The sequence below is a fragment of the Ostrinia nubilalis genome, chromosome 4 (assembly GCF_963855985.1).
Source record: "Ostrinia nubilalis chromosome 4, ilOstNubi1.1, whole genome shotgun sequence".
Lineage (NCBI taxonomy): Eukaryota > Metazoa > Arthropoda > Insecta > Lepidoptera > Crambidae > Ostrinia > Ostrinia nubilalis.
In genome coordinates this window covers 6,254,717-6,271,904 of record NC_087091.1, presented here as the reverse complement: position 1 = coordinate 6,271,904, position 17,188 = coordinate 6,254,717, and the positions used below count along the sequence as shown (strand labels likewise).

General features: G+C 36.6%; 1 protein-coding gene across 5 annotated transcripts in view; it reads right to left on the bottom strand.

The window, feature by feature from the left end:
• LOC135088582 (polypyrimidine tract-binding protein 1) overlaps positions 1-17,188 on the bottom strand; it is a 561,827-nt gene that overhangs the window by 139,038 nt on the left and 405,601 nt on the right. For 2 of the 5 annotated variants that reach the window (XM_063983456.1, XM_063983459.1), the window contains one exon: positions 12,865-12,921. The exons of the other annotated variants lie outside the window; for them this stretch is intronic. In XM_063983456.1, the coding sequence (XP_063839526.1) occupies positions 12,865-12,921 (57 nt within the window). The remainder of the gene's footprint in view (positions 1-12,864; positions 12,922-17,188) is intronic. 5 annotated transcript variants of the gene reach the window in all.

Genomic DNA, 17,188 nt, shown 5'->3' with positions numbered 1-17,188 from the left:
TTAAATAGTCCGGTTACACTGGGGCTGCTTCTTTGTATTGCGATGGGGAAGAAAATGTTGTAATAATACATCATAGAGTTTTTTGCTGAATTGGCTAGGAACTGACCAGGAAAAATCGTTAATAGTACAGCTAACACCTACTACTAAAAATTTAATAATTTCCTATCAGATTAATGTTCTTGAAAATTGTTTCCATTTTCTGTAGACATTTCATAATATTATAGAAATATTAAGCCAAACGTCTGACGTTATTGTTAGGATTTTTGTGGTCTACGTAAGTATTGTTCTCTTTATCGTAATTTTGGTCTCTAAAGTATAAATTATGAACATTGTCACAACATTTTACTCACTGGGAACTCATTTAAGATAAATCCGAAAAGAAAATTTTCCAACGTGTTTTCCCTGTTTTGCCTCATTACCACACGTTACTGGGCCACGGTTGTTCAGTAAACCCTAACAATATCAATTTGTGATCCAGAAAAATCAATCGCCTCCACGAGAGTACGACTGACGGTCCGATAGCGTCGGATATTGGGTCGTCGGGCTCCGTACACGGAACGATCACAAACTTAAACTCGTGTGCGTTATGCGATTTTAACCCCTTCTGTTTCGTGATAAGAGTTGAAATACCGCGGAGTGGGTACACGGAAGCGGCCTAATGACGGCCAGGAGTACAATAGCATGTGTGGGCCTTATTATTGGTATCTGACCTGACCGCTACGAGCGATTTGTCTAAATGAGATCCGGACCTCTTCGATGCTTTGTTATTTTTTTTATATCGCTGTCCGCTGGTCTTGACGTATTGGGTTGTGCCTTTTCCTCGCTTTTATAGACCCTCGATTGTCGCCTTCGAGATTTGTTAAAGCTTTATCGAAAGGACTTGAGCAATATTAGTTTTAGGTAAATCGGTTTCACGTCCCACATTTGTGCAAAATTGAACTATAATGCAATAACAAACCCTGGAAATTTCAGGTAGGCGTATCGCATGGAAATTCTGTGCCTAATGCCATGTGAATAGGTTCTATTTTGGATGCAGATGTGTTGAATGGATGTACTGTCTGCGGCAAGCACGGTAATCCGTAGAACGCCGATTAATCTTCGTTGCGACTCTCACGAGGTGGTTAGTTGTGGGTAAATTTGTGGGGATCGCCGCGATTTGCCGACCATGGGCCCCGGGGGCCGTGTTCGTCATACGTTAAGCCTTTGTTGGATAAATCGTCTCTTTTATCGATTGCAGATTAGAGCGGTGCATGCAGTTTAGGAGCACGCTTAGGGTTAACGATTGCAAGAAGTTCTATACCCGATACTTAATCTGTTATTGCTTCCAAGATAAGCATAAACGTTTCGCATGGGCCATTTTATGTTGAAATTCATTTAATGTTGCATTTTCATATAATATATCAACGTGAATTTATTTGGTCAAATTGAAATCTTGAAAGTTCTCAAATAGTTTTTTACTGTTTTGTAATCTATGTTTACAAATGAAAGCAAACTCAGATTGTTTCTACTAATCAGAACCATTTTCACGTCAGCGCAGTCAAATTAACCCTTACATTAGTTATGCCAAAAATATCAATATAAGACAAATTTGGACGTCATAAATACACGTTGTGGGTCGCGTCGCTTCGTATTTGTGTAATTTGGTTGGTATCACGTGACCCCTAATGACGCGCTCGCGTTACCGCCACTAAGTTCACCATTAGCCTAGTCAACGGAGTGAAAAATAGAACTCTGAAATGCAACTATGAAATGTAAGCAACTAATATATTGCACAAAAGATACAATATGCAGGTTTGGTTACAATACGAACACAAACATCTTATGGGTGAAAGCTTTTCAAAGTAACTAGTCGCTTAATAAATGTGCACTTGATTCAAATGAAAGTATCATGATTTCAGAAGTACACTATTTTTTTATGTAGCGAAATCAAACAAGAAACCAAACTGTACGTTAGGAGAATACCCTAAATATGTAATTGGATGTGTTACATCTAGATGTTAAAAAAATAATACCTACTGAATTCAGTCACGAAAAAAGTCAGTGCCGCGCGCGCTACTTTACCAAATTGTATTTTCGTGTTCAGCCGAGTTTTCCTTATAAACGGTGTCATTAGACGGCGACACCGTGACAGGTGTTAATGTGGGAGGATGTATCGGAGCCATTTGTGTAATGTAAACAATACGAATGATGTTATTTCTCGATGCGGCGCAAGATTAGAACGCGTGTTTATTACGTATCGAACTCAAACTTCCGACCCCTCGCGCCTCAAGTTACCGAGTTACATTACGTATTATTTTCAAAGTACGATGATAAAACTCATAAATAAATTTACGGCCGTTTGTTAATTTGTTCGCGAGAGGAGCGTTTTTCGGAAACGTCAATGTCAACATAATTAACAGCTGATACTTTCCGTTTCTTCCACTTAAAACTTGAAGAGAAAATTGACGGAAAATTAAAGAAAAATACGCGGCTGTAATAAAAGTTTCTCTTTCAGAGACAGTAATAACTGTCTGAATGATAAGTTTCTAGGAATATGAATTCCCAGATCCACATTTTACATTAGGCGCGCGTAGAATGTTTTAATTAGATGTGACATGTCGCAGCCGTAACTCAACCCGTTATGTTCGGTGTTATTACTAAGTTCCCTTAAGTAGATTGATAAATTATCGTAGAGTAAATTGTAACGCTCGAACCCATATGCTAGGGGTATTAAACAGGATAAAGTAAAGCCCACGAACGGTGCCTCTACTGTAACGACAAGAACTTGAACGAATAAATTAGTGAGGGGGACCTGGAGTCGGCAAACTGTTATCTCCATTCGCAATTTTACAGCTTTCGCGGAACAAAATCTTCAGAGTAATTATTCGGGTTTGAAGTTAGGAGGGAAACAAAAAAATTAAAGAGAAATCCGTAATCTTATTTCTGAACCTTTGAGTAGTCACGCAGTGTTAGAGTCCAAATCTGAGTAAAAAATATTCGCGAATACAAATTGTTCTGTTTATTTTCAATGGGGTCTTTCGGGCGTTCATGACTGAACACTTGGTATTGTGAGATTTATTTGTGAGGCGGGTTTTGACGTAACTAGGGAGTAATGGCTGAAGTTTGAGGACGTAGGCCGATACCGCATCTGCACGCTCCTTGCTGCAAGGATATAAAGTGGGAGCGCCCCAAAGAAGGGTCGTCATTACGCGGCCCCACGTCATTTGTTTATTAAACATCCTCCGAGATGGAACGGAATAATGGCACGGTAGACTTTGTCACGGCCGCTTTCCCTTGAAATTAAATCGTAATGATGATGCGGAGTGCGGACCTCGCTCGCCGCTGTTTCGGCTCACCCTGCCCCCATTATTAAGACCCGCGTCGTCTTGAGGTCAAAATGAATAGGTTTTTTAAAAGCCTGCCTGGTATGACAACTGTCATAGTTATGAAAAGAATCGCGGGCTTCGGGGCGGGAGGTATTGAAAGGGCGATGTTTTGCGAAATGGCGGCTCCTACCTGAATCTTTATTTGTGTCAGTATCACTTAAAAGGTCGCCGGGTAAGTTGGTGTTTTTAACAAGCGGCCGCTGAGAGTTACCTACCTTTTTTCTAGCGTTACTTAGTCCCTTAAGACCTTTGAAAAAGGTTTAAGTATTATTTTTAGACAATTTATTCCAAGTTTACCTTTATTTTGACGTGTTAAACAGGCACATTCATGTAAATGGTCTATATACAGATGGTAATGTACAGAAAAGTATGAAGATACTAAGAATGTAAATACCAAGAGAGAACAGGGGAAACCGCGAGGCTTGAATGCGCGTTGTAATTGACGCGCTTTCATCTCGGCGCTCGTTCAGAAACTCATTTGTATAATAATAAAATTATGTGTAATTTGTTACCCTGTATGCAATCTTGCACTAGCTTCTAAATGCGGTGTGATAAATATTCAATGCGATATAAAATCATCATGTAAGCTCAACCTGATTGATTCAAGTTGTTAATAACTTGATTTCTCGGAAAATTTCAATGGTCCTTAATTTCTACAGATATGTAGTTATTAATTACAAAATTATATTGAGATATTTTATAGCACTGAGCAAATTTTTCAACTCATAAAGTTTGAGGAGTTCGATTCTTCACTCACTAATTAATGTGGAAATAAAGATCGCAAAAGAACTTTTTCGAAATAGGAAATTGAAATTATCAGTAGGCCTTCAATATAATTCTTTGGGCTTCAGTCGAAGAATTTTAATTAAAAACTTGTTACAAGTATTCAGGGAATATGTAATCTGTTGTAAGTTAATTCATAATTGCCGGCGTCTGCGCCCCGACGCGAGACGTTTGTAAAACTTCCCCAAAGTAGGTAAGTAAGTGGATATTTTGCTGGAAGAACGAGAATTGTTATTAATTTAATTTCATATCATTTAACACACCTTTTCCCGGAGTTTGGATTGAAATACGATATGTTTGTGTAATGCTTCGCATGTTTATTGCCGAATGTGAGGGCGTGACTTTCTTTGACATCTACACGTTTAATTTAAAAAGTATTAGACATAGATTAAAATGGTAGAATAAACGTTCTATATTTTTATCTTATTTTATTTATTGTTAAAGATTTACCAACAACATATCAATTTACATGCATCGTTACAATATTAGAAAGCTATAGGAAATGATATTCATGAAAACGCTTTCCTCGTTGAACGCATCAGTTTTATGCGTGTTGCCTATTAAATAAACGTCAGTGACGTCATCACATATAAAATACGGCCTTAATTTGGGGACTCCGATAAAAAATATGACCGCGGTAAAAATATACGACAAACAAGCTACAGAAACCCCCAGCATTCAATTAACTGGTGTGATTAAATTTTTACGCGACTTAAAAATACTTTTGCCGCCCTCGGCACTGTACTAGTATCTACCGACCTATCTACTTACATTTTTATTAGCATAGAAAGTGCACACTTCCAGTTTTTATATTTTTAATGGAGAAATTGTGTTTGAAATTATTTTAAGGCACCATTAAACTGGCGGTTTCGGAGTTCACGTTGCCTAATGGGAGGGAAAGTCCGCTAATTTGGACCAGTATTTTTCAATCCCATTTTACACATAGTTTTCTTTTGTTTTTGCTAATGTCCATGGTATATAATAAAAGATACATTATTCAACTTACTATTTCATAAGTATTAATTAACATGATTGTTGTATATTTAGCACAAATCAACAAAGTACGAGTTCAGAGCTTCGGTCCAATTTAGCCAACCGGTTCGATAATTTGTACCACAGGGTTACTAAATTGGATTTCAATAAATTTCAAGCCTTTAAAAAAACTATAGCAAAATATTATACGATACATTCTTAACAAATTAGGAAACGAAGAGGAACAGTAGTTAATAACATAGACAATCGATATTGTTTTACACGTTATCACGATTTTGAGTACAAGTTTTGTAATTCCAATTATCGTAACGCACACTTGTACCTAATCTACTTAGCCAGTCTTTTGCTTTCATTTATTGTTAGTTAAACATAACTACGCTATTATAACTTCAAAATATGATTTACTAAAAAAATTTCAAAATCCTTTGGTAAAGTTCCATACAACTTGATGTGGTACAATTTAGCCGACTAGGTGATAGTGCTTTTAAAAAATCGGTAAAAAATATATCTTATAAATACCGAAAAATGTTTCAAATAATTGTAATCCACACTAATTTACGCTTCTAAATAATATATTAGAAACATCCTGTGATTAAATTTAACAAAATTACAATCTAAACATGTATTGTCAAAAGTTACTTGAAAACAATGAAAAAACACTTTTCAAAATAAAACACACGTGTTTGTTGTCACGGCAAAAAACACATGGCCGATATTAATTGATTTTAGTTGTGTATCGCTGAGTGTTGCAATTACAGACATTCAATAAATACTTTACGAAATATGAGGGTGGTACAATTTACCCGGCGGTACAATATACCGAACTCTCCCCTATTATAACGAAAGCCAGTTCAATAGACGTTTTAAGGGTTGCTACGTCATATACGTTGCAGACTTGTACGAAGATGGCGGTAAGAGTTTTGTAATACTGATTTTCTTGCAGAAAATAATATTTTCAATGCACTTTAATGAGATAGATGTTTTATATAAAATCACGGTTAGTTATTGTGTAATTTTAGAGCAGCCCCCGAACGTGTCTAATAAACTTTTGAATTGATTGAATCATGGTGGTGATAAAATATTGACACAAACCTCAAAAATAAACACAGATTTAAGCAAGCCATTACCAAATCACAACTCTTTAAGCAAGCCATTGATTTGAACCCATAGTTTCATTGCTGTTCTACCGAATTTTGAAATCGACTAAGCTATGTAACTAAGCGACACAAAAATAAAGTTCGTAAAAAACGGCACTAGCATGTAAAATATGCACTAATCCTTCAGAGCTATCAGCACACATCACAGCACAACCAGCATTGGGCAGGCGAGATTCGGCACTAGCCTGGGACCAACACACATAAATCCACACAGCCTTCCCTCGGGAACACGTGTGGAGTAATTTGCGAACACACGAGCACTCCGCGTCGCAAGCACATTAACTATTAAATTCGTTGCATATTAAACTACAGCCTTAGCCGTGTAATCCACCTGAACGCGTGTTCTTGAGTATCCTCAAGCATCAAATTTTTTTCACTAAACACGTAAATTACACTCGACGACGCCGTAAATATCAAACGTTCTTGCTTTGAGTACACAGTGTGCTATTTCACATTTACTCGAGCTAATTCACATCCACTAGGTTAATTAGTTTGCGTTTAGTTTTCCACTCAGACTGTCCACTCGAACTTTGACTAAAGCAAAAGTTATTTCACGTATCTCAATTCAAATTCAAGATAAGATTAACTTTATGCTTTACATTAAGTTTAGTCTCGTAGACGTTCTAAATACAGAAAATGTTCAAAGAGAAAAAGAGGACTTAGATGATTAATTATTTCAATTGCAACTGGGGATGAGTGAGGAAATTGAAAGTCATGAGATCGGAATTGAAAAGGTCCCTTTTAAAAATTGGCCCGGACAGGAAATGGAGGGCTGATCAGTATGCCTGACAAGTAAAATGATAACTGAAATAGATACAATGTTTGCCCTGCCTCTGGGGAGGAGGTATCAGGGCCGCTTAACATTATTGAAGAGTACAGACGTTTCGGGAATAACGAATTTGCCGTCTGTGCTCTCCGCCGGATCACGGGACCACAGAATACGAAATAGTCGTTTGACTAAGCAACAAGCACGCGACGTTGTTAGAGACTGATGCTTCCCTGTACAAGTTGTTCAGAATTATTTTAAGCTTCAGCTTTACTTTAAATTAAATGAAAATAAATATGGGACCACAGAATACGAAATAGCCGTCGAACTAAGGAACAAGCAAGCGACGTAGGTTACAGCAGAACATGCGATTTTTACTGAAATTTGATGTTTTAGCTTTGGTTACAGTTGAGAAAATTACAGAGAAACACGACTACTCAGAAAGCGGGTAATTTCATGATGAAAAGTAATCCTAGATTTAATTTGACTGACAAATTTTGGATCTTTGATATGCGTCAGTTATTTACGTATGGATTTCGGCATCCACGTTTCTAAACAAACAACAGTCAAACTGATAAGTATCACCGTTAAACACGGGTTACGGTGAAACAAAAACATTGTTCCATTACACGAAGTGTTCCAGTCAATCGATTACTGTCAATGCTGTACATTTATGGATATTGTTGTTACGTTTGTGTCGTCGAAGTAATCCATCAAGTTTTGTGTACTTAGTCAGTTTTTGACTAACACTTTTGTAGGTTTTACAGTGGTCTTAATAAAAACCTATGGCATGATTTTACTTGGTAGAAGTTTTCTTTTGCGCTTCGTGAAATATTCATTGATGAAATCAAATCAAATTTCTTTATTTGCATAATTCCAGATAATTCATGATTTCTATTGAGCGTTAAAATTGTTGCAAGAATAGGCTAAGAATAAATTATTGGATCTGTTACTAAAGTTGAATGATTCGTAGTATTAAAGTTATATGCATACAAAAACGTGATATTTTGCCATAATCAAAGCAACTGCGTTACCTATCGTAGCTATAAATACAAATAGCAGCGTTTGAAGCATTCATAAGTAGTATGCTTTTAAAGTATATTAGAGAAGTTTCTATTTCAGTTTGTCCGAGTTCTCCTTCGAATTCCGATCAGATAAAATCATTTTTCAATATTTGTGACCCGGCGAACTATCCAACATGTTTAAGGGTCATTTTGGGTCGAAAGTATTCACAATGCCTTCCTTTTAGACAGTATTCAGCTTGTAAAACGTATCGACTTGTGTGGAATCATTTTGAGAGGTTTGACTTTCGGGATGTTTAAGGAAAATACGTTCTATGTAAATCGGAGAGCGAAGCAATCTTTAATATTATTTCCACAATAGAATCAGTCAATCCAAAGAAGTTACACAAATATGATTATGTATTGTAACAAATTGCTTGACCTTTACGTGTAGCCTTATTTTCCATTGTAGACATAAAGATCTTTAATGTACCTACCAAGACGTGAATTGGACGTTGTTATATTTTACGTAAGATGTAATTTCAATGAGTTTGAATTAATTTTTCCCATTCCATCTTTCAAGTTTCCCCAAATTAAAAAAAAAATCTTTTACGTCACGAACGCAGCGCTGATACCGCGTATAGAAGCGCCCCCGCTCCGGTTTCATTTAAAGGAACGCTAAAAATGAAACATGTCAAGTGGGGCTCGTACTCAACAGGACAGAGTGCGCCTGTTCGCTGTCGAAAACAAAGAATTCCAAGGAAACTCCCCCTTTAAAAATTACCTGAGATTAGTTTAAGTATGTCTCAATCATTTTTTGGTGCCCGATGGAATTGTTTTATCAAGTAGGTCACGAATTTCTTTGAGAATTTCCTTCGAGAGACCAATAAATGTATAATGGCATAATTATCGTTAGAAGAGATCGCGTAAAAAATTAATGAAGCACGATTCGGATTGGGGAGTAATTTCATTAGAAGATAACGAAGAAGCGATTAGTATTGGGAAAGTTGTAAAATGAGTCATGGATGGCCACCTCGCGGTGATTGAATGCTCGGCAAATGATTTAGGTATCCAGAATTGAAGCTACTCTTGATAAATCAAAACAAAGTTTCTCTAGAGCATGAAAAATTTGTTGTCCGATGTTATATAGCAATATTTTAAAGCAGACGTGGCGCTATAGTGCCAGTTGTAGAAAGTCAAACGAAAAACAAACTACCCCGGCATTTTTCCTTTGCACGTCACAAAATTTATAGCAACAGTGGTTCACAATCAAACATTTCCCATTAAATTTCCCATGGTGCATACACGGTGCATCGAATACAACATTTCCCATCGGCGCACAGCGGCCGTGGCAATGCACTTTCGCTGACCCCGTGCCTCCTCCCACGGCTGGCCTCTCTTTCCCTCCCGGCACTTTCTTCATCCCCTCTCTCGCTCCCACGCGGCTGCGCCTGCGCTTCCCGGGTAATAACATTCTACGACGCGGTACGCCGCCAGAGTGGAACGAGTTCTGTCGATGACTTGGACGATTATTTGTATGAGAGACAATGCGCGATGCAGTCAGCCGCTTGTTTAGATGCACCAGTCTCATTAAATCCTGCATCCAACGTTTTATCGGCTCTGCCTGAAATTTTTCCTTAACCAGAATAATACTTTGCAAAACTGCCATTGATATACTCGTATAAGTACAAATTGCTGACAAAGAAATGATCTTCATAAAGATGAGAGAGTGCTTTGTAGCGTGCTCAAGTTGATGAAGCCGTGTGATATATGAAAGAGTAATTAAAGTGACGAAGAACAACGTATGCAAATCATGTGTGAAAAATCCGCGAGCCGCGAATGCATCGCCCTCCCACAGTCATAATAGCGAGAATGAATGTTTCATTAGGACGCGGCGGCAAGCACAAACTCATCGCGAAACTTGAGAAAGCGTCGCCAGCTAACTTACAATCTCAACAAAACTATTCATAACCGGCATTTACGCGAGTACCAAGAATCGAGCAGTCATAGATTTACTCGGCGTAAGTGGAATAACTTTCTTGCTTACGAGAGCGCTTCAACTGCTATTGTTAAACGCCCTATATAACTACACTTATCTCCGTGTTCCAGGTGAATAATCTGCCAATACTCCAGATATTCTTATGCTAAGCCACCGCAGTACTTTACATACGAACATAACTCAACTTGCATTTTTAAAATGATACTGCAGATCAGAAATTACAAGAAGCGCGTGAGTCAAGTTAGGGATTACGTGGGAGTGCGCCGGAATGATCTCTCAGGGTCTAGAAGCGAGATGTCAAGAACGCAATCGAGCGTCACAGATATTTGAACTTTATCTATCAAAAATTTAGGACGACATTCGTTAGTATCACCCTCAAGAGGACGTCGTTCTAGGTTTACCAGTACACAACTGACTGCAAGCCGTAAGGTTCGAAGGCTGTGGTGCGGGCGTTGAATTTTGGCGCATAAGTCTGCGGGGTTGGGTGCACTTTCGATCGGGGGAATTATGCTCGTGCTGGAGTATGCGACTGGCAACATTCCATCGTACAATGAGTAATTTAAAAATTCAAAACTCGTCGAGGCTCGGCGTCCGCGAGGTGAGGCTATCCTCCGAGTGCCGCTCTGCAATTGAGACTGTTATCTGCTTGCACGCTATACAACGACCGGGAATAATACGCAGGTAAATAACACGGTTACCTAAATAAACTTGCGTCGATGTGCACTATATTTCGGTTCGAGTACGGTTACGGCGGAATTGTCGCAGAATGGAATCGGAATCATAAATTGAACTTCAATCGAGCAACACGGGGAACACACTCTTCTAATTGGTAAACATGCATCGAGCGAGTGCGCCGGATCGCTCGCCACTGAGCTTTACTATTTTTAAATTAAATTCTTTCAACTCGTTCCTATATTCCCAAGTATAATTCCATTCGTCGAAGTACGTTTCGTTGATTTTTGGAATTCCAAAATAGGTATTTGATTGCAATTTAATTATTCAGCAGCTATTCGACGCATATGCTACGTCTGTTTTGCGGTGGCTCCGATATGCCGATTGATCTGTTTCATGCATACTTGAATGTTTTAAACGAATCACGTGAATTTGCTTCCGCGGTTTATTTTAAAACAGAACATCATTCTCTGCATATTTGCAGTTTATTTGGGAGTACACGAAACGCTATGTGATTTTATTTTTGAATTTGGCATGTGCGGTACTTTTTAGTGAGGATACACAAAATATTTTTTTACCCAATGCAAATATTTTAATATTTACACACAAAGCAAGTTTATCTTTCACAAAACTATATTCCCATTATAAAAAAAAACTATGTACCTAATCTAAATCCGTCCACTTAATATTCTAAGCGAACAAAATCTGTAACAATTTTAATATTCAGCAAGAGAACCAATCTCAAAACACAGTATGAAAAATAAAAGGAAAATAATTACAGTTATTAGTAATTACCAACTCGTGGTGTACGAACAAATCTTGAGACCTAACCAGCTAGAAAATGTTTAGTAGCCGTAAACGAAATTAGTCCTAACAAACATCGCGGTAGAGTTTAAATTTATATAATGAGGGCAGTGTAATTTCCGGATTTTAAATTTGGGAATCAAAAACGAACTGTAAGTGCTGAAGTTAAGATTGAATTTGGTGTAAAAGAGGAGTTGGTGGTGATGTTGATGGTGGTGCATAGGAATTTGAGCTTTGTGCCGATGTGACAATGGTGAAGTTTTGCTGGGAGTTTTTTTAAGTTTTCCTCTGGGATGCAGTGGGAACATGTTAGAGTGAGGTGGTAAAAACTGGGCCGTAATTAGTGTTTGGACTCGAACCGTGAACAGATGCGGAGTCAAGTGGGCCTCGGCCGACGCTTCGGACTTGCTCGGTTGAATTATTCCTATCGCAATATTCATTTGGCTTATTTTCCCTATTTAAGGTAGAGCCCATTGATTGGATTCACTTTTGCCAGTTCATAAAGCTATATTCAATTGAATAGTATCTACCTACATAGAGATTTTGCAAACTCCTTTGATTAATTCATAAATAAATGATTAGATATCTGATCAATGTTTAAGAGGCAATTTCGCCTACAGTTTCAAAAGTAAAAGAAAAATGTAAATTTATTTGTAATAGGTATACAAACAGTTTAACTATACATATTTAAATACATATATAACAAAGTAGTAACTGTTTTAATTAAAATAATGTTTAAAATTTCCAACCATATCTTTGTTAGAAACTGTGAAATCTGTTAATACGATTTCAGTAAATTCTCGCTGCTCTCCAGACATTGGAGTAAAGAGAAAAAGTTTATTTATGTACAAATGGAGTTCGAAAAAAGCGGATAACTTTTACTGGACTGGCTATCCTTTGATACTTCTGAAGTATGAAAAGTCATGTTGATTAGCTGTTGGACTTTTATTTTGATGTATTTTTCGTCTCGTTAAGACCGTGAACGACTGTATTTTTGGAGCTTTACAAAGTAGGTAATTAGAGGGGATTATGAGCATTTTTGAGAATCAAAAAGGAGTGGTGTTTCAATGTTTTAAATCCTGTTTCGTTGACGTATAACTTAGTCATTATTTTCATCAGATTCAAGTGCAATTTATTTACCTCAAGTCTTTAAAATTAACTAAAAAAGGAATGGCTTTTGATAGTAAACCTGATGTTAATGGATAAAGAAAACCAATACATAGACAGACACATTATCCATAATAACATGGGTGAACATTTAACACAGGACAGTAACTACAAATAAAACTGGACATTTACAAGTAGACGTTTGAAATTAACTCACCGTATCGGACGCCGTGTAACGCCCGTTGCTGCACTCAAGTAGTGAAGATTCACTCACCTGCAAGAGAAAAGAAATAAAACATTTAAGTTTTATAATCACTCCTATGCCGAAATTTTGAATTTCGCTTCGCAGACAATAAACACTCCATGCTGTGTAATATCAGATATGATATTTTTAATTATCTACGTAACCACTAATTAAACTCCTTAGGTCAAAATCGACCAAACTTTTATCCGAGAATAACTCTTGGTATAGCTGGCACATTGACAGTTTCAGTATGGGAAATATGTCAAAATTAATATCTGTCGATTTATTCTGAGATTAATATTTACTCTGGTTTTGTCGAATCCACCCTTAAATAGCTAAAATCTTGCTATGAACTATTGTTTCCTAATTTTGCACGTCTTCAATTATTTTCTAAATCGATTTATGTCGTATCAATTCTCAAAACTCGAATCAAATTCAAGCCAATAATAAATCGGTTGAATGTCAATTAGTGGTTAAATGTTTGTTTTCTACATAGTATCGTATTCGTAACGTTGTTTTATGAAGTGAACGCCTCCCTACAAGTTCATTCACTCCCGACCGCTGGTCTTCGAGACCCATTACGCGTATGTTCGGTCACACGATCTACAATACCTTTGACCGACATTACGCCCACTCGACAAATCACAACCTCCCGACACCTCGGCTATACTACCTTAGACCTCAACAATGAAACGTGAAATGTTGTAGGTAAACTTATTAGGTACTAGGTGTGCCCGCGACTTCGTACGCGTGAAAATAGTTTGAATAATATTTGCCGTTTTTTCCACATTTTTCTTTACTGCTCCGCCCCTATTGGCTGTAGCTGTAGTGTGATGTTATAATAATAGCCTAAGCTATCCAACACAAAAATATTTTTCAAATTGGACCATTGTAGTTCCTGAGATTAGCACGTTCAAGCAAACAAACTTTCTAACTTTATAACATTAAGTATAGATTGGCAAAAGCATCTACGAAAGGATGAAATCTTGTATTTCAGATTCAGAATTACAAATAAATGTTAAGAAGATTCCTTTCAGAAAGTTGTTCAAAGACACAATAAAATAGGTTTAAACGTTCGTACGTGATTCAGTTACGAACATTAGATATACAAACGTTCCCGAGTTAAGAACTTATTCCAAGTTTTCTTTGATGTAATTTCTGTTCATATTCAAAGCATGAAATATAATGCATTCCGTAATAATGGGATTCATTGTACATCTTGGGAAATTGAATCCGCGGAGTTTACAAACAAGCCGTAAGATTGCGTTTGTGCATCTATCATTATATTGCAACGCGTCGGGTTCAAGCGGAGGTTGCGGAGAGCGCAATCGTTGTTAACTTCATTATGGAGCGGTCGCATTGTTGACCACAAAGCGGGTAAGCTTTGCAAATAGGCATTAACAGATCTGTTTTAGAGACCTCTGAAGATGTGTTGCAGCAAATAAATTACTTAATCGCATTATATTGCGGTTTTAGATGAACTTATTCATTAACTTTTTGGTAAATGATGCATTTGCTACGCGTAAGCTGGTGTAGTAAGCTGAGAGTAGTGATACGCAAGCCAAACAATCTGCTACTTATATTTATTTTTATTAAAATATAATAATTTAATAAATAAAAAGATATATAAGGACATTTTTTAAATTAAACTAAAACGAACATCTCTATGTATTTAGTAAAAATATGTAAGATTTAAGTACCTACGTTTTTTATTTTGTTTTTCCTAATAAAACTGTTTTCAGTTAACGTGTTTTCCATTTTCGATCCGAATTCGCTGCACAATCGGATATCCGAAACAAAATATGCTTGCGTTCTGCATTTATGCATCACTCATTATGTATTGCTACGCATTCAGTTCAAGCGGAGGCAAGCGGAGAGCGGGCGCAATCGCCGCTAACTTCATTACGGAGCGGATTGCTGGTCGCATTGTTGACCACAGTGCGGGTGTTCCTCGCTTGGGTTAGTCATGCAAATAGACATCAACTGTGCCGGCCTTGGGAATTCAGAGGGTTAAAGCTGTTTGATAATGACGTCATGTTCGGGTAAATGTTCCAGATTTTTGATCCTAAAGATCTGTAAAAATTTGAGGAACCAAAAAATACTAATTATAGCGTTGTCAAAATTATTGTCTAACGAAAAATAACGACACTTTTGTTGCTAATCTTATTACAAACCTTTCAATGATGTATAGAACGAAATTGTGCCATAAAAAGAAAATACATTTTTTTTATTATATTGTATTATCGATAATGTTACCCAAGAATATCTGAATGAGAAAATAATACAGCGTATAATATCAAGCATAATGACGAGCAGAATTAGCGCCCGTTTGCGCTTTACCGAGACAAAACCCGGTCCCCGGTTAACAGACCGCGTGTTAAGTTTGCTCTGAGCACAATAGCTATTGTACCAAACCGAGTCGATCACTAGTGATGTTCGTATCCGATATTGTAACCGAAATTATGGGATATTTTATAGAACTGTCACCGAGAGAGATTGTTTCTAAATGAACTTATAACAAGTATTTGAATTCAAGACTTAAAATCTGCAGTCAAATTTTGAAATGAGCATTTTTGCTATAGTAAAAGTATCTTCTTTCAAATCTACTATAACTTCATACAGACGTAAATTGTATTCATCTTTATGTTTATCGTCATTAACATACCAAACTTGTAAAATTGCTTACTTGACCAAAAACAAGTGACTATAATAACTGTTTATTAAAAGGTTATTAATAATATCCGAAATCCGTAATCAGCACGTCCCTACATCAAACCATGGATCCGTTTAAAGGCAAATTTTCCGTTAATAGACGTTTATGGCACAAAGGATGGTAATACTGAATATGACCCTCTATTAATGACGTTGCTCGGTTTTGGATGGTTCGGTGTTGCGATACGAAACGCCAACGATATTTGTGATTAGTTAATATATAGTTATTGTACTGTATACAGTACATAAATGCTTGGTAGGATTTGTATACTATGTAGACTGTAGAGTGTAGAGCTAAATCAATAATTTCCTAAGGATAAAGCAACTTGTTTATAAATAGAACAAAGTAGATATTTATAATATTTTTATTATTATTTGGATGTAAGTAAATTAAATAAACTAAAATATAATCTTCTCCAACTTTGACGAACAAAATACCTAATGGCAGATTTTTTTTACTGACATTTTTTTTTTATTTTTGCAAGGGACATGAAAATTAAATTTCTAAAGCCAATCCGTTCATTTTGACTTAAACTCTTTATTTCCTAAACGATTTTTTTTCACCTACTTAGCTCACCCAAAATATAATATTAACCACCCGACTTCCACACTCTACTTTAATGCTATAAGCATTATTCGATTGATTCGATTGATTCCAATGCATGCACAATGAATAGTAATAATAATTATTGTTAGTATTTAGTTGATTGTCTGACCTGAAGGTCGATTTTCATAATACCGTAACTCGTAAATGGCTCATAATATGGAGTATCACGCATAATTAATGCCTATTTGTAAAGAGAAATTATAACCCTTAGACTCAACCTCTCAACTCACTGTGTAATTAAATTATAACGGTCTATTATTTGAATTATTTCGCACGAATACTGTTAACATTATTCTCAAACTAAAGGCAGGCTAACCACTAAATCGGTGTAGTTGAAAACGAAAAGATTTGCTCAATTACCTCACTCGTACATAGATAATATTATTCTCTACTAATCGTTTTCATTGCCAATTTCTACAGAAGATCTAGAGGAGGTGTATAACGCCCTGGAAAGAGCCTAGGGACTGATTTTTTAAATTTTAACTTTAATCTGGCCAAGGAACCATAGAAACTTGAAAATTTAAGCTCAACAAGCGATAAAACACTTATAATAATACCTAATGCTCTTAAAACATTTGTGAGATTTAACAACCCTCAATTCACATGAAAGAATCCACCGCCAAAAGCTGTACAAGCGATCGCAATGCTCTTTAAAATAAACAAAGCAGGTAAATGTTCCATGTCTGAATATCTGATATTATGAACGAATTCCGGCATCGTCGCATCGCAGCGAACAATGGAAGAAAGAAGACAATAAATCCATATAGACTACACACTTCACAAATTCCTGACATACCTATCGGATTTTCCCTGACGTAAATCAGGATATAGGAAATATGTTATTTACCGTATTTACCCCATTATGCAGAATAATAAAAGGATGAAGGGAGCAAAATTGAGCGAATAAATCGTACGTCAAGTGTTCCAGGCGTTACGAAAGAAAAGCAAAACGTAAAATCCTTTAATTAGTTGGTAACA